Below are 22,128 nucleotides of genomic sequence, written 5' to 3'. Positions count from 1 at the left end.
GCACAAAAAATTATTTGGGTGTGTTGGTAAGTACCTATTGTCCCAAGTACTTGGGAGGCTGAGGTGGGAGGATTGCCTGAGCCCCGGCTTGAGGCTGCAGTGTGCTTATGCCACTGCACCCCAGCCTCAGCAACATAGAGGCCCTAAAAACCACCAGGGGTTTCCCTCCCAGCAGCTGAAATCTGAGAATCGTGGATGCAGTGGAGAGCATGAGTGCTCGCCCAGCCTGTGGGATGCCTTCACTTAGCCACGCAGGGGCCGACACACGCCTAAAACCAAACGCACCCAGCGAGTGGGAGTGCCGCCCACTGCCGTCCCAGCCCATTCCCAGGGAAAGGCCACCCCCTTCCAGCTGCTGCATGTGATCTAGGGCTGAGTTCTGGCTGCTGCAAAACCAACATCCCAACGCCAGGGCTGGGGCCACCGGGTACATCACAAGGTGGGAAAACCATTCATCCAACAGAAACACGCCCGTAAGAGGAAAACAGCCCTAACTTTAAATATATATTCTCCACATTAAAACTTTTAACTAAAAGGTAAACTTTAATGTCGAAAATGCAAACTTGGGGAAGACAGAAAAGATCACATACAAGGCTGTCACTTCACAGTTGGAAGGTTGCACAGCGGCCGGGCAGAGGCACTCCTCACTTCCCAGACGATGGGCAGCTGGGCAGTGGCACTCCTTCCCAGACGGTGGGGCAGCAGCCAGGCAGAGGCGCTCCTTACTTCCCAGATGGTGGGGTGGCCAGGCACAGGTGCTCCTCACTTCCCAGACAGGGCAGCGTCTGGGCAGAGGCGCTCCTCTCTTCCCAGATGGTTGGCAGCCAGGCACAGGTGCTCCTCACTTCCCAGACGGTTGGCGGCCGGGCAGAGGCGCTCCTCACTTCCCAGACGGGGCGGTGGCCAGGCAGAGGTGCTCTTCGCTTGCCAGATCGTGGGCAGCCAGGCAAAGGCGCTCCTCCCTTCCCAGATGGTTGGCGGTGGCTGGACCCAGGCGCTCCTCCCTTCCCAGATGGTTGGCAGTGGCTGGACCCAGGTGCTCTTCCTTTCCCAGATGGTTGGCGGTGGCCGGACCCAGGCGCTCCTCACTTCCCAGATGGTTGGCTGGCAACTGGGCAGAGGCACTCCTCACTCCCTAGACGGTGCTGAGCAGTCGGACTCCATTGCTGGATGTGTGACTTGGGTTTAAGCCTCTCCCTTCTGCCCTCATCTGGAAATGCTGAGAGCCTGGGCCTCCCTCCTTTGGCACTGGATGGAGACTGAAGTCTGGCAAGGCCCTGCCCTCAGCAGGAACTCCCCCTGGGCCCCACTCTGTGACCCCGACCCCAGGCCAGGATTTTTCCTTTACTTTCTCCAGCCACTTTGGGCCCCCCGGCTCTCTCAGAGCCCTGTGAGGTAGGTGACAACCCCGTTCCCACTGTTTTTTTTTTTTTTTTCTCTTTTCGTGTATTTTTAGTAGAGATGTGGTTTTACCATGTTGGCCAGGCTGGTTTGCACTCCTGACCTCAGGTGATTCACTTGCCTCGGCTGCCCAAAGTGCTGGGATTATAGGTGTGAGCCACCGTGCCCAGCCCCCAGTTCCCACCTTAGTGTATGTGTTGTCATCACGTTTCACCCCAACCAGACCTTGGGTGGGCAGCCTCTGTGGGGACCACTTGCAACTGACCTGTAGTCATGGTCGCCTGCAGAGCCCTCGCAGGTGGTCCAGATGTGCCCAGTGGCCCTGCCCCGAAGTGTCTTCCCTGCCCGTGGCCTGCTCTGCCTGATGTGCACTGTGCGCTCGGCTCTGCTGACTCCCAGGGCCTCCGTCACACACCGGGCCAGCCTCATCAGCTGTCTCACTAGTTGGTGTTCAGGAACAGGGACCCAGCCCTTCCTAAGGTGTACCTGGGCTGAGACTCAGAATGGACGTTCAAAACAAAGACATGGAGCTGTGAGTGACACCGGGCCCCACGGGCCGTCTGTCAACCAGGCCTTGGCCCTAGTCCGTCAGACACTTACCCCTTGCAAGATGTGGACCCGCTAGTGCCCACTGTGTGAACAAGTAGCTCGAGGCCCCACCCCACATTGCTGGCATGGCCTGCCTCTCCCCGACCCAGGTGTGGCAGCTCCTGGTGCCAGTTTCCCAGGAGCATGGCCGGGCCCCGGGTGTCTCTCCATCATGGCTGCGGCTCTGGCTTCTTCCGGGAAGTGAGGTGGGGTCGCTCCCCGTGCAGCAGCCGCCGCCGCTGCTTCAACACCCTGTAGGCCTGCACGGCCCGCTCTCTTTCCTCCCCCACAATCCGCTGGCGGGCCAAGGAGGCGGTCAGAGGCTGGGACACGGCGCTGGGGCTCAGAAGCATCCTCAGCATCTGCGATCTCCTGCCAGGCTGTGGGAAAGAGGAGAGGGTGAGGCACAGGCTGGGAAAGGAGGGGACGCCACAGAAAGCCTCACAGCACCAACAGCTCTTCCGCCAGCGAGAATGCTGCACTCTCAGGCCACACACCAGACAGTGCACACGTTGGCTGAGGATTTTTTTTTTCTTGACAAAGGATCTCGCTATGTTGTCCAGGGTGGTATCAACTCCTGGGCTCAAGCGATCCACCTGCCTTGGCCTCCCAATGTGCTGGGATTACAGGTGTGACCCACTGTATCCAGCCTGTGCAAGGCTTCTGTTCCCTGGCAGCACTAGGGGACAGACTCAGTTGTCCCCATGCCCCACTTACCTGGTCCTTGCTTACACTCCTCCGGGGCCTGGCAGTCAGCTCTGGGGGCTGCAGGACAACCTCTCCAAACGTCACCGTGTCTGGAGGGGCAGAGTACAACTGAGGACTGCTGCCCACAGCCACTGCACCTGACACCGAGTGCCACCACCCGCCCACCTCCCTCCCATAGGGCTGGGACAGAACACCAACTCATCCAGTGGTCTAATGGCTGTGGACCCCAAGGGAGACCACAGGTGCCCAGTGCAGCCAGGGCTGGTGGGGAACAGAAGGCCTGTGCCCAGGCCCCGTCCGGACCACTGCTGACACCATGGCTTTGGGAGGAGCTACCTCGGAGCAACTCCTGCTCCAGCCTGTCTGCAGCCTTTTCTTCCTTTTTCCGTTGGACTTTATCTAGTCGCCGCTTCTGGAACCTGGGGAAGAAAGCACATGTCATTCGGATTCCTAAATTCTCTTTCCACCCAGGGAGGAGGCAGAGGCCGCCCCGCCCACAAGGATCCTCTGTGGCAGAGCAGGGACCCGAGAACAGGCAGCTGCCTCCAAGTCCCCGCTCCCCTCACTGCCCCACCCACTCCAAGTCCCCACTCCCCTGACTGCCCCAAACCACAGCTGCCACCAGAGAAGGCTCTGAGCCCAGCAGGCCTCTCAGGGGTCCCCTCAGTGGTTCTCAGCCGGGGCCGGCTGCCTCCCAGGGAACATGTGACAATGTGTGCAGACACGCGGGCGGTCTCATGAGCAGGGATCAAGGCTGGGAGTGCTGCCAAAGACCCCCCTACAGAGACTCATCCAGCCCATCCGGTGCTGCTGTGTCTAAAGGGCCTAACAAGTATCGTGTGTCACATCTCCCTCAATGTGAATCTGGAAGCTTCACCTTCAGCGACAGCTCTGGAGATCACCGTGGCGCCAAGTTTTATCTAGGACATGTTCTCTGGGATGAACTTTCATTGGCTAAGGTAATTGTAAGGAATACAACAGTCCAGAAACAGGGAATCTACAGAGCTGAAAGCAACCTCTCTAACCTTCAAAGCTTTTTTTTTTCTTTCTATTTTTTGAGATGAAGTCTCGTGCTCTGTCATCAGACTGGAATGCAGTGGCACGATCTCAGCTCACTGCAACCTCTGGCTCCTAGATTCAAGCGATTCTCCTGCCTCAGGCTCCCAAGTAGCTGGAATTACAGGCATGCACCACCACATCTGGCTAATTTTTGTGTGTGTGTTTTAGTAGAGATGGGGTTTCATCATGTTGGCCAGGATGGTCTTGGTCTCCTGACCTTGTGATCCACCTGCCTCGGCCTCCCAAAGTGCTGGGATTACAGGTGTGAGCTACTGCACTTGGTCAAAGCATTTAGAGAATTAGAAAGGTGCGGCTGGGCAAAGCTTTTGTTGAAACTGCCTCCCCATCCTGCCTACAGGGATGGGCAGAGGAACTAATGCTTGTGGTGGGCTTACTACTCCTGCCAGCCACCATCCTTAGGAACGGAATGAGAAATCCATCTGAACCTTGTGGCCACTCTACAGCGGAGGAAGTCCAGGCTGAGGAGATGCCACAGAGCGGCAGGGACAGCAGAGCCAGTACAGCCAGAGCTCTCGAGTCTCTTGGACCAGGAAGGGCCCCAATGGAAACAGAACCCCCGGGCACGTCACCCTCAGACCGACCCCCCAAGGGCTGATTTCCACAGGGCCAGGGCTTTCTGGAGCTTCTCCTGTGAAACGCAAGGACCAAGCGGGGTCTCTGCAGAGTTCCCAGTTCCACAGCCTCCTGCAGGCCACACGCTCGCTAGCTCCCAGCTGGACGATCTGACTCGCCAATTCCCAGGGCTCCAGCTTGGTTTCCCTGAATCCGGGCTGCCCCATAGCTACGAAACAGGGTCCCTGCAGAGGGCCATCATGGGAACCCAATGTCCTCCCTCCGGCTCCGGGGGCAAGCCCCGACCCCTCCTGCCACCACTCACGCTTTTTTTGCTTTTTTCTGCTCAGACCTCTCCGTGGGAGCCGCCTGTACCTCTGGCTGCCGGGGGACCTGGTTCTTGCTGAGGAACAGCACGTGCTGGGCCTCTTGCTGCATGCGCTGGAAATAGGCCCTGTCGGATTCCCCCTTCCTCTGTTTGAACTTGGGGACGGCAATGTCGGGCTCCACTCCCTTTGCTTCCTTCTCCAATGTCTTTCTGAAGGTCACCTGGGCTGAGGACAAAGGGAGGCCTCAGAGGAGACACGAGGCAGACAGTGGCAGGCAGGTGGCCCATGTTCACTTTCCCTCCTGAAGCCAAAAGAAGGGAAGACCAGGTTGGCTGGAAGCAGCCCAACGATAGCAGCTGAAGAGGATCTAGAATGCCCAGCCTGGCATCCCCGGGATGCACAGCTAAAAAAGGAAAGCAAAAACAACCTAAGTGTCCAGCCCTAGGTGGCTGGTTGAATGTACAGAATGCATTCTCCTCTGAGCACCCACAGACTCCACCGCACAGAATGCACTCTCCCCTGAGCACCCACAGACTCCACCGCACAGAATGCACTCTCCCCTGAGCACCCACAGACTCCACCGCACAGAATGCACTCTCCCCTGAGCACCCACAGACTCCGCCGCACAGAATGCACTCTCCCCTGAGCACCCACAGACTCCACCGCACAGCTGAAGGAAGCCCAGTGGAGCTACACATAGAAACGTGGGCAGACCTGCGACACCACTGTGAACACAAGCACAGGACCCGAGGCGAGTGTAGAACACAGGCGTGGACGGTGCCGTGTGGAACAGGACAGGCGAGTGTAGAACACAGGCGTGGACGGTGCCATGTGGAACAGGACAGGCGAGTGTAGAACACGGGAGTGGACGGTGCCGTGTGGAACAGGACAGGCGAGTGTAGAACACAGGAGTGGACAGTGCCAGGCAGGGGGTTGTGTTCATAAATATATGAAGACATGCATATTGCCGGGCATAGTGGTTCACACCTATAATCCCATAACTTTGGGAGGCTGAGGTGGGCGGATCACTTGAGGCCAGAGTTTGAAACCAGACTGGCCGACATGGCAAAACCCAGCCTTTACTAAAAATACAAAAACTAGCCAGGTGTGGTGGCACAGGCCTGTAATCCCAGCTACTTGGGGGGCTGAGGCACAAGACTCACTTCAACCCGGGAGGTGGAGGTTGCAGTGAACACTTTGGGAGGCTGAGGTGGGGAAATCACTTGAGGTCAGGAATTCAAAACCAGCCTAGCTAACATGGTGAAACCCCATTTCTACTACAAATTCAAAAATTAGCTGGGCTTGGTGGCGCATGCATGTAATCCCAGCTACTTGGGAGGTTGAGGCAGGAGAATTGCTTGAACTGGGATCTCGCAGGCAGAGGTAGCAGCGAGCCGAGATTGTGCCACCGCACTCCGGCCTGAGCTAGAGCAAGATTCTGTCTAAAAAAAAAAAGAAAAAAAAACACGCAAAAAAATGTAGCCAGGTGTGGTGGTGCGCACCTGTAATCCCAGCTACTCAGGCAGCTGAGGCAGAAGAATTGCTTAAACCCAGAAGGTGGAGGTTGCATTGAGCCCAGATCACGCTACCGTACTCCAGCCTGGGTGACAAAGCAAGACTCCATCTCAATAAATAAATAAATAAACAAACAAATAAAGGTGCCAATGCAATGCAGCACGGTTCAGAATGTGCCATCTGCTACCCAGGCCAGTGCGCCTCCTCCCTGCACCTTCCTCACCTCTATCTCACCATCCCGTTGGCAGCCATATAACCCCCAACGAGAAGCCTCCAGTTTATACACAAATTATAAAACAGCTTTGCTGTAAAATCAGTCCCACGTTTGGGAAGAGAAATGTGTCTACATCCAAAATATACACACAATGGACACCATTTCCCAACGTGCCCAGAGCGTTACCTGTGGGTTGCAGCGGTGGGCATGTGGCCACCCTACCCAGACTTAGGGGAGGAAGGGCAGACTTCTCAGAGAGGCCTGATCAAATTTCCCCCTTCAGCTCCTGACTCCACCCACTTCTCTCTACCATGGCTTCAGCACTCTTGTCCCAAGAACCATGGCTTCTCCCTGGCAGCAGCGCCGACACCTGCCAGGTCCACTCTCGCTCACTACAACGCCACTCGGTGACCTTGTTTTGCTTACAGTAAACATGAATTGGTCATGCCCTGCTAAAAACTCTGATGGATCTTCGCAACTTTTCTGGGGGGAAAAAGGCCACTCCTTAGCCTGGCTCCTGAGGCCCCATCATGGGTGCTCCCGGCCCACCCCACAGTCTCCTTCCAAGCCTCCTCTGGAACCACAGTGCCACCTGCTGCCAGCCACTGCTTTGGCCATACTCCCCCCACCTTCTGGGCACTGGATCTTGGCATATTTCCTCTGCCTGAAACGTTCTGAAGTATTTGGGCGATTGGGCGGGTTGAGACACACAAAGCTTCACTGCCGCCCAGTATGGGCCTGCACACACCTGCTTTCTTCCTCTTCTTGTTACTGATCGGGTTTTTCATCTCCTGGCGGCTCCTCATAATCTCCCGGAGACGGAAAGGGATCTCCTGTTCATCCTGGTTCTTGGGCTTGCAGTTCACTTTCTTCTTCTCTTTGCTGGGAGGAAGAATACGGGGGTGAGACCCGTTGCAAGTAAAGCATAAGCAGAATCAATAAGAGAAACAAAAATTGGGTCTGGCAATAGAATTTACAGGGGCGGGCCGGGCGCGGTGGCTCACGCCTGTAACCCCAGCACTTTGGGAGGCCAAGGCGGGCGGATCACGAGGTCAGGAGATTGAGACCATCCTGGCTAACACAGTAAAACCCCATCTCTACTGAAAATACAAAAAAATTAGCCGGACGTGGTGGCGGGCGCCTGTAGTCCCAGCTACTCGGGAGGCTGAGGCAGGAGAATGGCGTGAACCCGGAAGGCGGAGCTTGCAGTGAGCAGAGATGGCGCCACTGCACTCCAGTCTGAGCAACAGAGCGAGACTCTGTCTCAAAAAAAAAAAAAAAAGCATCTACAGGGCCACATCTGGCTTCTGTGGTGCAAGCAGTCCAGGGAGCAGGGATCTTTCCTCTCCGTCTCACTCAGTGGCTGTCCCTGAACCGCTTCCTCACAGGACGTGAGGCTGAAAGGCACTCCGAAAGCCTAGGAGGCCTTTCTGCCCTGACCTCTGTCAGGCCTCTGAGCCCAACCCAAGCCATTATATCACCTGTGACCTCCACGTATCCATCTGGATGGCCTGAAGTAACTGAAGAATCACAAAACAAATGAAATTTAAATGGCCTGTTCCTGCCTCAGCTGATGACATTCCACCACAAAAGAAGTGAAAATGGCCGGTCCTTGCCTTAACTGTTGACATTACCTTGTGAAATGCCTTCTCCTGGCTCAAAAAGCTACCCCACTGAGCACCTTGTGACCCCCCCCGCCCTGCCCGCCAGAGGACAACCCCCTTTGACTATAATTTTCCTTTACCTACCCAAATCCTATAAAACGGTACCACCCCTATCTTGGTTCGCTGACTCTCTTTTCGGACTCAGCCCGCCTGCACCCAGGTTATTAAAAAGCTTTGCCGGGCGCGGTGGCTCAAGCCTGTAATCCCAGCACTTTGGGAGGCCGAGACGGGCGGATCACGAGGTCAGGAGGTCGAGACCATCCTGGCTAACACAGTGAAACCCCGTCTCTACTAAAAAATACGAAAAACTAGCCGGGTGAGGTGGCGGGCGCCTGTAGTCCCAGCTACTCGGGAGGCTGAGGCAGGAGAATGGCGTAAACCCGGGAGGCGGAGCTTGCAGTGAGCTGAGATCCGGCCACTGCACTCCAGCCTGGGCGACAGAGCGAGACTCTGTCTCAAAAAAAAAAAAAAAAAGCTTTATTGCTCACACAAAGCCTGTTTGGTGGTCTCTTCATACGGTCACGCGTGAAAACCTCATCCAGAACCGCAAAGACTGGACAGTGGGACGCCATAAAGGCAAAACCTGGGACTCCCTCGCGCCTCCATTCATTCAACCGATCCTGGCGGGGCGCGGGCACAGAGGACAGCACTGAGTCCCGCCTGGGGAAGGGGTCAGAGCAAACGCTCCCTAGGGTGTCCGGGACGGAGCCTTCTAGGCGTCTCCTTCTTAGGGGGAGTGCGGCGGCCTCGCGGGGCAGCGCACCCACCTGCGAAGCCCGGGCCACGGGGCTGGGCGCTGCTTCCCCAGCGGCTGCACTTGCTGCCGCCGCCGTGCCCGCCGGGGACTCCCAGGACCCGCCTGCGCCCTGGGCACCGCTGCACCGCGTCCACCTCGCGCCATCTCCACTCCGGGAACTTCCCTAGCGAAGCCACTTCCGCCTTCCTGCACGGTTCCGCCACCGATGGGCACTTCCGCTTCCTGCGCTCAGCCCCTCTCTCGCTGGAGCGGCGCTACTTCCTGAAGGTCCGGGATTGGCCGGAGCGCCCGCCGCTCACTGTCAGGGGTTGCGGGATCCAGGCCGCGGGCGATGCTGCTGCGGAGCGTCGTCGGGGGAGGCCGGGCGGTAGCCGCCGCGGCCCGTGGCTCGGCAAGTACCGGGAGGGGTCCGGGCAGCACTGAAGGGTACATCCAAGAGGCCGCTGTCCAGCGGCCCGCACGTGCCGGAAGGAGTCCCCCTCCCCTCCCCTGCCTTCCGCTCCCCTCCCCTGCCCTCCGCTCCCCTCCCCTGCCCTCCGCTCCCCTCCCCTGCCCTCTCCTCCCCTCTCCTCATCTGTGGAGGGGCCGCTTAGTCCCGGGAGGAGAAGCAGCCCAGTGAACGGCCACTTTCCTGTTTATCAGTATCTGCCGAGCTCCTACTGTGTGCGAGTCCTGGGCTGTGGGGACTGGCCGTGGACACGGAGCTGATGATGCTCTTCGCAGGACTAGTTAGAGAAATAAGTGAAGTTGGTAGCGTGTCAGTCCGTGATCCCGGGTAGGTAGAGCAGGGGAGCGAGGGAAGGCTGCCTATAGGACCTTCACGCTGGGATGACAGGGACCTGAGAGGCCTGGGCTTTGTGACAGGGAAACTTGGATAAAGGGTGGTGTGATTCTTCTGGTTGGTCTATTAGAGGAGGGTGGCGGGGCTTGATTATACTGGTAGAGAGGTGCTGGGCTGGCCGGGAGCTTACAGGGTTATACCTCCCCCATACTCCTGTCCACAGAGCAGCCGTTTTAGCTGGAGGTGGCAAGTGCCTCCCCGACCCCCCACCATCTGCTGGAGTGCACACCCGGCGCCATGCCCTGATCCTGGCACTTCTTGTAAATTACACCGTGTCATATCCATTGCACAGTAGGGAAACTGAGTCTAGAGAGGTGAAATAACATGTCTAAAGTCACAGAAAGTGAAAAAGCTGAGGACCTGGAGCCACTTGCCCAATGCCAGGAGAGCTGAAATGTCCTCTCTGCTGGGGGTAGACCAGGCCTCACCAGCTTCCTGGACAGTCATATGTTTGTCTGCATCCTTAGGGGGCTCCCCCGCTCTCCAGCCGAGACTGCGGCGAGAGGCTTCCTGGAGGTGGCAGCTTTCTTCAAAGGCACCATCCCGGAGTGCAAGCCCCTGATGGGTGCAGAAAATTCAGGAAAGACCACATAGAGGCGGGCTCCCAAGCAGGTGCAGACAGCACCAGGCCACCCAAGGCCTCACTGCCCAGCGAGGGCCCTTCAGAACCCCAGTACCCTCTGCCACCTGAGCTCCAGCCGCCCACAAACTGCTGCATGAGTGGTTGCCCCAACTGTGTGTGGGTGGAGTATGCGGACAGGCTTCTGCAGCACTTCCAGGACGGTGGGGAGCGGGCCCTGGCTGCCCTGGAGGAGCATGTGGCTGACGAGAACCTCAAGGCCTTCCTCAGGATGGAGATCCGACTTCACACCAGGTGTGGAGGCTGAGCCAGCCCTGCTGGACTCCCACCCCCAGGACGGAGTCCGGGACACGGCCACAGCCTCCTTCCTTCACACCCCCTCACAGACTCCTTGTATCCAACGGGAATGGGAAAATTATTTATTGACTTCACCTGAGAAAAAAATAAATTCTCTACGGTGGTTTCACAGGAGGCTTTTGTTTTGGGGGTGGTTTTTTTGACAGTGTGTCTGCCAACCAGAACTGCCGCTGCTCCAGCCTCAACAGGAGGCTTTTGTGTAGTTGTCTGTAAGGCCTGTGTTGCATCTTGAAAGCGAGCAGGTCCGGGTCGACATTATGCATCTCCAGAACCCTTGCAGCCATCACTCTGCTATGAGGGCAAAATAAGACCCCCGGCCGGGCACGGTGGCTCACACCTGTAATCCCAGCACTTTGGGAGGCCTAGGCGGGCAGATCACGAGGTCAGGAGTTCGAGACCAGCCTGACCAACATGGTGAAATCCCATCTCTACTAAAAATACAAAAATTAACCAAGTGTGGTGGCAGGCGCCTGTAATCCCAGACTATAATTCCCCAGGAGGCTGAGGAACCCAGCAGGCGGAGGTTGCAGTGAGCTGAGATCATGCTACTGCACTCTAGCCTGAGTGACAGAGCAACACTCCAACTCAAAAAAATAAATAAATAAGACCCTTTTTCCTTGAACAGTCAAATGACAGTGACCCCAGCGCCCCTTCCAGGCCAGGTCCCAGCTTCCCCCAAGTCCTGGCAAAGTCCTTCTCTGCATGCTGTCAGTGTGCAGCAGAAGGAAGGCCATCTGATCTCATGGAGTCGCTGTGGCAAAGCCTTTGGCAGGCACAGAAGCCCATGGGCAGCCTGGCAGTGCCCGTCTGTCCAGGTACATCAGTCCCCGGCAGGGGTCCTCAGGTGCCCTTCCACCAGCCTGGCAGAGGCTGCAGATCAGCCCTCAGTGGCCCAAGCACTACCTGGAACCAGTTCTTCCAGCTCGTTCAGCCGCAGCTCCCAAGGGAGTTGGTAAGAGCGGCAGCATGTGGCCAGGCATGGTGACTCACGCCTGTAATCCCAGCATTTTGGGAGGCCTAGGTGGGCAGATCACCTGAGATCAGGAGTTTGAGACCAGCCTGGCCAAACATGGGAAAACCCCTTCTCTACTAAACTTACAAAAATTAGCTGGGCACAGTGGTGGGTGCCTGTAATCCCACCTACTTGGGAGGCTGAGGCAGGAGAATTGCTTGAACCTGGGAGGCAGAGGTTGCAGTGAGCCGAGACCGCACCACTGCACTCCAGCCTGGGCGACAGTGAGCAAGACTCCATCTCAAAAAAAAAATACAAAAGTTAGCGGGGCATGGTGGCACACACCTGTAGTCCCAGATACTCCAGAGGCTGAGGCGGAATTGCTTGAAGCTGGGAGGCGGAGGTTGCAGTCAGCTGAGATTGCACCACTGCACTCCAGCCTGGGTGACAGAGCGAGACTCCATCTCCAAAAAAAAAAAAAAAACCGGCCGGGCACGGTAACTCACGCCTGTAATCCCAGCACTTTGGGAGACTGAGGCGGGCGGATCACGAGGTCAGGAGATCAAGACCATCCTGGCTAATATGGTGAAACCCTGTCTACTAAAATTTCAAAAATTAGCTGGGCATGGTGGTGGGCGCCTAGGCAGGAGAATGGCGTGAACCCAGGAGTCAGAGCTTGTAGTGAGCTGAGATTGCACCACTGCACTCCAGCCTGGGCGACAGAGAGAGACTCCATCTCAAAAAAAAAAAAAAAAAAAAAAAAGAAATCTGAGAAAACAAGGAAGGAAAACAGTCCTCAGTGACAGTCAGGGAAACCTGCCTTAACCAAGTGACCTGTTCTCTAATTTCACCTAGATGAGTTTTTAATCTTTGCAGATACATTTGTGTAAGTACAGGATGTGGGATTTGCAACCTTATACGTTCCTCCCTGCTCAGCTAAGATGTAATCTAAGGCTACCCTATTATCTAAGATAACCTCAGCCAGTGAATGAATTCCTCTCTGCTGAGCTGCCTTGCCGACACACTTTTCTCAGCAAGAATTCCCGAAGTAAGATTCCTCATCCTGTGCTAACGAGATGCCACTCCCCACCAAGTCACCCAAAGACCCAGGTACATGTTTTTGGTGCCCAGGATCACCGAAGCAAGTCCGTCCGTGGACTGCTTAGTTCTGCAGCCTCCGCCTCCTGGGTTCAAGCGATTCTCTTGTCTCAGCCACACAAGTAGCTGGGACTACAAGCGCACACCACCAGGTCCAGCTAATTTTTTGTATTTTCAGTAGAGATGGGGTTTCACCACGTCACCCAGCTGCTCTTGAACTCCTGGGCTCAGGTAATCCACTTTCCTTGGCCTCGCAAAGTGCTGGGATTGCAGGTGTGAGCCACTGTGCCCGGCCAACTGCTTAGTTTTCATGAGTTGTTTAGTTGGTGAGAGCTATGAACCAAAAGTATCCGAGACAGGCCTCAATCAATCTATTTATTTATTTATTTATTTAAGACAAAGTTTTGTTCTGTGGCCCAGGCTGCAGTGCAGTGGCATGATCTCAGCTCACCACCACCTCCACTTCCTGGGTTCAAGCAATTCTCCTGCCTCAGGAACTGGGACTACAGGCGCGCCCCACTGTGTCTGGCTGTTTTGTATTTTCAGTAGAGACGTGGTTTTGCCACGTTGGTCAGGCTGGTCTCGAACTCCTGACCTCAAGTCATCTGCCCACCTCAGCCTCCCAAAGTTCTGGGATTACAGGTGTGAGCCACCACGCCTGGCCAATTTATTTATTTTTTATTTCAATAATTTTTGGGGAGCAGGCAGGTTTTGTTTCCAGGGATGAGTTCTTTAGCGGTCAATAAGTTTAGAAAGGTTATTTTGCCAAGGTTTAGGACATGCCCATGACACAGCCTCAGGAGGTCCTGGCAACATGTGCTCAATGCGGTCACATGTTGCTTTTATACTTTTTAGGGAGACATAATATATCAGTCAATACCTATCAGATGTACATTGGTTTGCTCAGGAAAGGAGGGACAACTTGAAGGGAGGGGGCTTCCATGTCATAGGTAGATTTAAAGATTTTCCTTTTTTTGAGACAGAGTCTCACCCTGTCACCCAGTTTGGAATGCAGTGGTGCTATCTCAGTTCACTGCAACCTGTACCTCCCGGGTTTAAGTGATTCTTCTGCCTTAGCCTCCTAAGTAGCTAGGATTACAGGCACCTGCCACCATGCCCGGCTTTTTTTCTTTTTTTTGAGACAGAGTCTCACTCTGTTGCCCAGGCTGGAGTGCAGTGGTACTATCTCGGCTCATTGCAACCTCTGCCACCCAGGTTCAAGTGATTCTCCTGCCTCAGCCTCCCGAGTAGCTGGGATTACAGGCGCCCGCCACCACGCCTGGCTAATTTTTGTAGTTTTAGTAGAGACGGGGTTTCCCCATGTTGGCCAAGCTGATCTCGAACTCTTGACCTCAGCTGGTCCACCTGCCTCACCCTCCCAAAGTGCTGGGATGACAGGTGTGAGCCACCGTGCCTGGCCGAATAGTCTCGTTTTGTTTCTTTTCTTTTCTTCTTTTTTTTTTTTTTTGAGATGGCGTTTCCCTCTTGTTGCCCAGGCTGGAGTGCAATGGCATGATCTTGGCTCACTGCAACCTCCGCCTCCTGGGTTCAAGCGATTCTCCTCCCTCAGCCTCCCGAGTAGCTGGGATTACAAGCATGCGCCACCATGCCTGGCTAATTTTTTATTTTTAGTGGAGACAGGGCTTCTCCGTGTTTGTCAGGCTGGTCTCAAACTCCCAACCTCAGGTGATCTGCCTACCTCAGCCTCCAAAAGTTCTGGGATTACAGGCATGAGCCAGCGTGCCCGGCCTAATAGTTTCATTTCATGTAAACATAAGTAACTTCCAAACAATTACATAGAGGACTAATATTGTACCTGGCATTTAAGTAATTGGAACCAGTTCTGCAAGTGACTGTGTTTTGCGTTACTGTGAAGATATGAAAATGTGGTGGATGACAATTAAAAGAGTGTTCCACATCACCATTTAATTTATTTTTTATTTTATTATTATTGTTATTATTTTTTGAGACAGAGTCTCACTGTTGCCCAGGCTAGAGTGCAGTGGCACCTTCTCGGCTCACTGCAGCCTCTGCCTCCCGGGTTCAAGTGATTCTCCTGCCTCAGCCTCCCGCGTAGCTTGGACTACAGGTGCCCACCATCATGCCCGGCTACTTTTTGTATTTTTACTAGACACAGGGTTTCACCGTATTAGCCAGGATGGTCTCAATTTGACCTCGTGATCCGCCCGCCTCGGCCTCCCAAAGTGCTGGGATTACAGGCATGAGCCACTGCGCCCAGCCCATATTCCTTCTTAGTAGGAATCAGATGTATTAGATTGAATGGAAAAGCACTTGTCACCTCTGGGCTGGGGTCACAAATTGAAACGCCTCCTATGTCACATATTACAGGCTCATGTCTATCTGTGGCGACAAGGAGTCTCGTTACTCATGCTTCATTTGCTGCTCTTTTAAGTCAACAACCTCCCTTTCCAATAAAAAGTCAAACTTACACCTCCTGCCTTTGTAGTTCTGGTACTCACTTTACTATGTAATAAAAGTAGCCTGTTGGCCAGGTGCAGTGGTTCGCGCCTGTAATCCCAGCACTCTGGGAGGCTGAGGCAGGCAGATGACCTACGGTCAGGAGTTCGAGACCAGCCTCGCTAACATAGTGAAACGCTGTCTCTACTAAAAATACAGAAATTAGCCTGGCATGGTGGCTTATGCCTGCAATCCCAGCTACTCTGGAGCCTGAGGCAGGATAATTGCTTAAACCCAGGAGACAGAGGTTGCAGTGAGCCAAGATCACGCCACTGCCCTCCAGCCTGGGTGACTGAGTGAAATTCTGTCTCAAAAAGAAAAAGATGTGGGGGCACGGTGGCTCACACCTGTAATCCCAGCACTTTGGGAGGCTGAGAAGTGTGGATCACAAGGTCTGGAGTTCAAGGTCCAGAGTTCAGCCTGGCCAACGTGGTGAAACCACCTCTCTACCAAAAATACAAAAAAATTAGCCAAGGCCAGGTGCGGTGGCTCAAGCCTGTAATCCCAGCACTTTGGGAGGCTGAGACGGGCGGATCACGAGGACAGGAGATCGAGACCATCCTGGCTAACACAGTGAAACCCTGTCTCTACTAAAAAATACAAAAAAAAAAAAAACAACTAGCCAGGCGAGGTGGCGGGCACCTGTAGTCCCAGCTACTCGGGAGGCTGAGGTGGGAGAATGGCGTAAACCTGGGAGGCGGAGCTTGCAGTGAGCTGAGATCCGGCCACTGCACTCCAGCCCGGGAGACAGAGTGAGACTTCGTCTCAAAAAAAAAAAAAATTAGCCAAAAAGAGGCTGAGCATAGTGGCTCATGCCTGTAATTCCACTTTGGGAGGCTGAGGCAGGTGGATCATGAGGTCAGGAGTTCAAGACCAGCCTGGCCAACATTGTGAAACCCTGTCTCCACTAAAAATACAAAAAAAGTAGCCGGGCGTGGTGGCGGGCGCACACCTGTAATCCCAGCTACTTGAGAGGCTAAGGCAAGAGAATCGCTTGAGCCCAGGAGGCAGAGTTTGCAGTGATTTGAATGGCACCACTGTACTCCAGCCAAACAACCAGTGTGAGACTCTGTCTCAAAGAAAGAGAGAGAGAGAGAGAAAGAGAGCGAGAGAGAGAAAGGAGAGGAAGGAGGAGGAGAGGAAGGAAGGAAGGAAGGAAGGAAGAAAAGAAAGAGAAAGAAAGGGAGAAAGAAACAGTCGATTCTGGAAAACAAAAAGAAAATCAGTAATATTTCAAACAAAAAGTCAAAAATATTTACTATAGTCGTTTATTCGTTTATTCCTATTCCCATGTAATTAACTTTTTTTTTTTTTTTGAGACAGAGTCTCACTCTGTTGTCCAGGCTGCAGGCTGGAGTGCAGGGGTGTGATCTCGGCCCACTGCAACCTCCGCCTCCTGGGTTCAAGCAATTCTCCTGTCTCAGCCTCCTGAGTAGCTGGGATTACAGGCACACACCACCATGCCCAGCTAATTTTTGTAGTTGTTTTTTTTGTTGTTGTTGTTGAGACGGAATCTCACTCTGTCGCCCAGGCTGGAGTGCAGTGGCCGGATCTCAGCTCACTACAAGCTCCGCCTCCCGAGTTTACGCTATTCTCCCGCCTCAGCCTCCTGAGTAGCTGGGACTACAGGCGCCTGCCGCCACGCCCGGCTAGGTTTTTGTATTTTTTTAGTAGAGACGAGGTTTCACCATGTTAGCCAGGATGGTCTTGATCTCCTGACCTCGTGATCCGCCCGTCTCAGCCTCCCAAAGTGCTGGGATTACAGGCTTGAGCCACTGCGCCCAGCTTGTAGTTTTAGTAGAGATGGAGTTTCACCATATTGACCAGGCCGGTCTCAAACTCCTGACCTCAGGTGGTCCACCCCCCCGGCCTCCAAAAGTACAGGGATGAGCCACCATGCCTGACCTATTTTACTATTTTAGAGTTGAGGTCTCACTCTGTCACCCCGGTTAGAGTGCAGTGGTACAATAATAGCTCTCTGCAACCTTGAATTCCTGCAGCCACCGATATTTCACTACTGCATTCCAGCCTGGGCGACAGAGCCAGATCCTGTCTCAAAAAAAAAAAAAAAAAAAAGATACGGATTGCAGTCTTGTTTCCTCTGGGGCTGAGTGAGGGATTGAGTCATGTGGGACAAGAGGTTTTTGACTTATTCCATTTATTGCGGCATAACTTGAATCCAGCTGTCCTTTCTGGACTAGCGATTTTTGCCAGTCTCATGGCTGGAGTTTTTTTTTTTTATTATTTTTATTATTATTATTATTTTTTGAGATGGAGTCTCACTCTGTCGCCCAGGCTGGGGTGCAGTGGCCGGATCTCAGCTCACTGCAAGCTCCGCCTCCCGAGTTTACGCCATTCTCCTGCCTCAGCCTCCCGAGTAGCTGGGACTACAGGCGCCCGCCACCTCGCCCAGCTAGTTTTTTTGTATTTTTTAGTAGAGACGGGGTTTCCCCGTGTTAGCCAGGATGGTCTCGATCTCCTGACCTTGTGATCCGCCCGTCTCGGCCTCCCAAAGTGCTGGGATTACAGGCTTCAGCCACCACGCCCGGCCGGCTGGAGTTTTAAAATCAAGGCTATAGGGTCTTTGTTTAGGTCTGTTTGGAGCTTTATGTATTTTCATGTGTTTGTATGTTGTCCATGATACATGATACCAAAAAAGGAGTACTCATACATTTTATTTTATTTTACTATTTATATTTGTATTATTATTTTTTGAGACGGAGTCTCACTGTTGCCCAGGCTGGAGTGCAGTGGTGCGACCTTGGCTCACTGTAACCTCCGCCTCCTGGGTTCAAGTGATTCTCCTGCCTCAGCCTCCTGAGTAGCTGGGACTACAGGCACCCACCACCACGCCCAGCTAATTTTTGTATTTTTAGTAGAGATGGGGTTTCACCATGTTGGCCAGGCTGGTCTTGAACTCCTGATCTCAAGTAATCCGCCTGCCTCGGCCTCCCAAAGTGCTGGGATTACAGGCGTGAGCCACTGTGCCCGGCCAGGTTTTGTTTTTAATTTTTCAAAATTTTAGTATTTCTTCAGAGATGGAGTCTCGCTCTGTTCCCCAGGCTGGAGTGGTTTGACCATGGCTCACTGCAGCCTCAAGCTCCTAGACTCAAGGGATCCTCCTGCCTCAGCCTCCCAAGTAGCTGGGTCTATAGAAGTGAGCCACTGTGGCTGGGCACAGTGGCTGACATCTGTAATCCCAGCACTTTGGGAGGCCGAGGCAGGCAGATCACGAAGTCAGAAGATTGAGACCATCCTGGCTAACATGGTGAAACCCCGTCTCTACTAAAAATACAAAAAATTAGCCAGGCGTGGTGGCAGGCGCCTGTAGTCCCAGCTACTTGGGAGGCTGAGGCAGGAGAATGGCGTGAACCCAGGAGGCGGGGCTTGCAGTGAGCCGAGATCGTGCCACTGCACTCCAGCCTGGGCAACAGAGCGAGACTCTGTCTCAAAAATAATATAAATAAATAAAATAAGAAGTGAGTCACTGCACCCAGCTAATTTTTCTATTTTTTGTAGAGATGGGAATCTCACTATGTTGTCCAGGTTGGTCCTGAACTCCTGGCCTCAAGTGATCCTCCTGCCTCAGCCTCCCAAAGCACTGTTTGAGAGCCCCTGCTCCAGGCCGAATTATGGGTTTTTATTTATTTATCTATTTATTTTGAGACGGAGTTTCACTCTGTCACCCAGACTTGAGTGCAGTGGCATGATCTCGGCTCACTGCAAACTCTGCCTCCCAGGTTCACGCCATTCTCCTGCCTCAGCCTCCTGAGTAGCTGGGACTAGAGGTGCCCACACCACACCTGGCTAATTTTTTTGTTTCTAGTGGAGTCATGGTTTCACCATGTTAGCCAGGATGGTCTAGATCTTCTGACCTCATGATCCGCCCACGTCAGCCTCACAAAGTGCTGGGATTACAGGCGTGAGCCACCGTGGCCAGCCTGAGTTACGGGTTTTTAAAGGTGCAGAGGCAGAGGTCACAGGCACAGTCGTAAATGAGTACACAGAGGCTGCACGCTGGTTTTGGCATAAACGGCAAGCAGATCTTGAAGTTGCAGCCCATCAGTCATAGGTGGATTCAGAGGTTTTCTGATCTGGTGTGGAGGCAAAGCTTTGTCTGAAACTTTGGGATCCGCAGGAAAGAATGTTAGCTCTGGGTTTTGGGCATGGCCTCCTCCAGGCCCCTCAGGAAGAAATTTAGGTAAGAGAAGGGTGGTCAGAGGCCAGTCCTCAGCTCCTGCTCATCTGAGGTCTGTGTGCCAGCATGCCCCTTGGGTGGGAGTCCCAGTTTCTGGTAAACAACTAAGGGGCACCTGCTAAGATGGCAGGGTTCGCGTCTATGGAGACTCTCGGGACTCTGGCTTCCATCTGTTGTTTGAAGCTCCCGTGACCTTTCTGTGGATTGGCTGCTCATTTGCTTCTCAGGGATGGCTAGGGGCCTGGATTGCCCTTGAAGGAACTCAACATTGTCCTTGCTTCTGTGCTTGGGGAGACCCACAGGCCCCTAAGAGGGGTCCTTGTTTGGTTTCAGGAGCAGCAGGTGCAAAGGCCCTGGGGTGGGAGGGGTGAGATGGGAGACCACAGCAGTGGGTGAGGACCAGGCTGCAGAGGGCTTTGGGGACCACGAAGGTGGGCTCTTCAGAGGTCAGGCAGGGTCAGGAAAGGCAGTCAGGAGGCCCCGGCCAGCGGTCACTGTGGGTGCTTCCATCTGGAAGATGGGCAGCTGCAGGAGCCTGGCTGTTCAGGGTCACACTTCTCTCCCTGTCCCGGCCCCATCTGCCGGGTGTCCTTCCTTGGAGCCCTTGACGGCAGCTGAGCCCCTCCTCCCCATCCCCAGAAACTTTGGTGGTTGTGTCCCCGCTTGGGGCCCAACAATCTCATTAGCGTGGCACTGAGACGCCTAATCAGCTCACGAAGCAGCAAGATAAATGCCCGGGCTGGCACCCTGCGGAGGAAGGCCCGGTACTCATAGCATGGACCCCTGAGACCTGCCCTGCACTTGGTGAGTTGTGGCCAACCCCGCTGTCTTTCCTCGCAGCCACCTCCCCCAGTGAGTTAGTGGGGATCTGCCCATCGCCCACAGGGCAGGGAGCTGACAGGCTTTTACCACCGTGGCTGAGGCCCGGGTCTGCAGAAGCCTACCCACCACTCTGTTATTCAAAGAGGACTCCCAGCCAACCACCTCCTCTGCTCCCCCATGGTAACCAGTGCTGCTGCCATCCCCAGGCCAGTGATGGTCTGGGAACCTCAGGCCACATGGGCTCAGCTGACCTGAGTGGATGCCAGTCACAGGCTGGGTCGGGCCAGGACAGTGCAGGCAGCGGTTCCCACGTGGATGGCATCTGATGGTTGGAGCGCCGTCAGGGCCGAGAGCTGTCCAGGACAGCCCATGTCCTGGGGCTGGGGAAGCAGCAGGATGGGGCCTGTGCTGTCTAGGATATGAGGATTGGGTGCCGTGGGATCTGAGCAGCTGGAACCACCAGGCTCCTGAGTCTTGGTTTTGCACAGGCTGGTGCTGGTCCTAGTCCTGGGGACAGAGGCTGAACCTTACTGAGGGAAGGCGCCATGGTAGGGTCTATCCCAATCTCAGGTGCCCAGCACCCCTTGCAGAGCCCTCCTCCCCGGAGTGGGCCACCTGCCCTTGCTTTCTGGTCACTCCCACGCCTGAAGCTGGGTAAACAACTGGTGGTAGCCCAGGGCTGGAGTCAGGAATCCCAGCAAAAAAGACCAGGGGCAGGAAAGGGGACCCTAAGAGGTGGTCCCTGGGGCATCCAGTGCGGGCAAGCAGCCCCTCCTGTCTGTCATGTGCCTCCTTCCAGAACCTTCTGGCAGCATGTGCGGCTGGCAGCAGCTCACCAGGAGATTAGGAATCCCCCTCTGCTGTTAATAGGCTTAGGGAAGCTGAACTGCCCTTGGCCCAGGTCACTGGGGCTTAGGGCATCTGGGGAGAGGCTCTAGGGAGAGGAGGAGGAGAGGTCACCCTGTCCAGTGGTGCAAGGACACTGGCCTTGTCCAGAGCAGCCGAGGCCACTCAGCCACACCATGCCAGGCGGGTGACCCTGCTCCCCAAGCTGGCTCCAGGAACAGAGAGGGCCTGGGGATTCCCCAGGAGGGGAGCCACACGCCCAGTACCCTCCCTCCCTGAGCCTCAGCTTGTCCCTCTGTGAAGTGGGGTTGGGAGACACAGGGCTTCACAGCTCAACACCGAGACTCTGAGACAGGCCCCTTTCCCAGGGTCGCCCTGCCTGGCAACCCTGCCCCTCATTTTGTGGGTCATTTTCCATCAGCGCTGCGGAGTGCCTGTCATGGTGCCGAGGGGCTCAGGGATCCCTCCGTGAGTGGGTGAAGGGAACTGACAGCACCCCAACCACAAAGCGCAGACAAGAGGCAGAAAGCAATAAACCCATCAATAAGAATCAGAGGGCAACAGCCCGGGGAGACGCCCACCAGCCCAGAATGAGGGCTAACGCGACGCGTGATGAGAAACAGCAAATCAGAACCTCAGGACACGGGTTGCAGCGCGGCAGTTCAGGGGAGGCCTGCCTGAGCGGGACCTGAGATGGAGGCAGCCCACCCCACTAACCATCAGGAAGGGCCGTTCAGAGGCGGGCTCATCTGCAGGGCCGGGCAGGCGGGGGAGGGGCCACTTGGGTCTCATCCCAGTCCCAGCAGGAGCCCCAGAGGACTTTCAACAGAGTAGCAGCTGGACTGGGTGCGGTGGCTCACTCCTGTAATCCCAGCACTTGGGAGGCTGAGGCGGGTGGATCACGAGGTCAGAAGTTTGAGACCAGCCTGGTCAACATGGTGAAACCCCGTCTCTACTAAAAATGCAAAAATGCAAAAATTAGCCAGGCGTGGTGGCAGGCACCTGTAATCCCAACTGCTCGGGAGGCTGGGGCAGGAGAATCACTTGAACCCGGGAGGTGGAGGTTGTAGTGAGCCAAGATCATGCCGCTGCACTCCAGCCCTGGCGACAAGAGCAAAACTCTGTCTCAAAAAACAAACAAACAAACA

At 54.8% G+C, this 22,128-nt stretch overlaps 2 protein-coding genes across 3 annotated transcripts; one reads left to right on the top strand and one right to left on the bottom strand.

Annotated features, from left to right (window-relative positions):
• Positions 1–1,879: 1,879 nt before the first annotated feature.
• Positions 1,880–9,060, bottom strand: CCDC137 (coiled-coil domain containing 137). Of its 2 annotated transcripts, none has more exons than XM_033182612.1 (6): positions 8,819–9,029; positions 7,136–7,269; positions 4,655–4,883; positions 3,034–3,116; positions 2,707–2,786; positions 1,880–2,369 (listed from the first exon to the last, which is right to left on the bottom strand). In XM_033182612.1, exons 1-6 carry the CDS (start codon positions 8,950–8,952, stop codon positions 2,160–2,162), a joined length of 870 nt encoding a protein of 289 aa, XP_033038503.1. In that variant the 5' UTR covers positions 8,953–9,029; the 3' UTR covers positions 1,880–2,159. The 2 variants fall into 2 exon arrangements, with proteins under 2 accessions (XP_033038503.1, XP_033038505.1); XM_033182614.1 differs by having other exon boundaries at positions 1,934–2,369; positions 7,136–7,266; positions 8,819–9,060.
• A 4-nt stretch (positions 9,061–9,064) lies between these two features.
• Positions 9,065–10,700, top strand: OXLD1 (oxidoreductase like domain containing 1). The gene is made up of 2 exons (XM_033182615.1): positions 9,065–9,199; positions 10,117–10,700. The coding sequence occupies exons 1-2, from the start codon at positions 9,140–9,142 to the stop codon at positions 10,534–10,536; spliced, it is 480 nt and encodes a 159-aa protein (XP_033038506.1). The 5' UTR covers positions 9,065–9,139; the 3' UTR covers positions 10,537–10,700.
• The last annotated feature ends 11,428 nt before the right edge of the window (positions 10,701–22,128 follow it).

This window comes from Trachypithecus francoisi, unplaced genomic scaffold, assembly GCF_009764315.1.
Source record: "Trachypithecus francoisi isolate TF-2019V2 unplaced genomic scaffold, Tfra_2.0 Lachesis_group20, whole genome shotgun sequence".
NCBI classification, from domain to species: domain Eukaryota; kingdom Metazoa; phylum Chordata; class Mammalia; order Primates; family Cercopithecidae; genus Trachypithecus; species Trachypithecus francoisi.
This window is presented reverse-complemented; position numbering and strand designations above follow the sequence as displayed.

Bases quoted from the DNA above. Each gene is read 5' to 3' on its own strand.
- OXLD1 (XM_033182615.1), top strand. From the start codon at position 9,140: ATGCTGCTGCGGAGCGTCGTCGGGGGAGGCCGGGCGGTAGCCGCCGCG. The intron at 9,200-10,116 runs GCAAGTACCGGG...CTGCATCCTTAG, and splicing joins CCGCCGCGGCCCGTGGCTCG to GGGGCTCCCCCGCTCTCCAG.
- CCDC137 (XM_033182612.1), bottom strand. From the start codon at position 8,952: ATGGCGCGAGGTGGACGCGGTGCAGCGGTGCCCAGGGCGCAGGCGGGT. The intron at 4,884-7,135 runs GTGTGTGCAGGC...CTTTGTCCTCAG, and splicing joins CAAGAAGAGGAAGAAAGCAG to CCCAGGTGACCTTCAGAAAG. The intron at 2,787-3,033 runs GTAGCTCCTCCC...CTGCCCCTCCAG, and splicing joins GGAGCAGGAGTTGCTCCGAG to ACACGGTGACGTTTGGAGAG.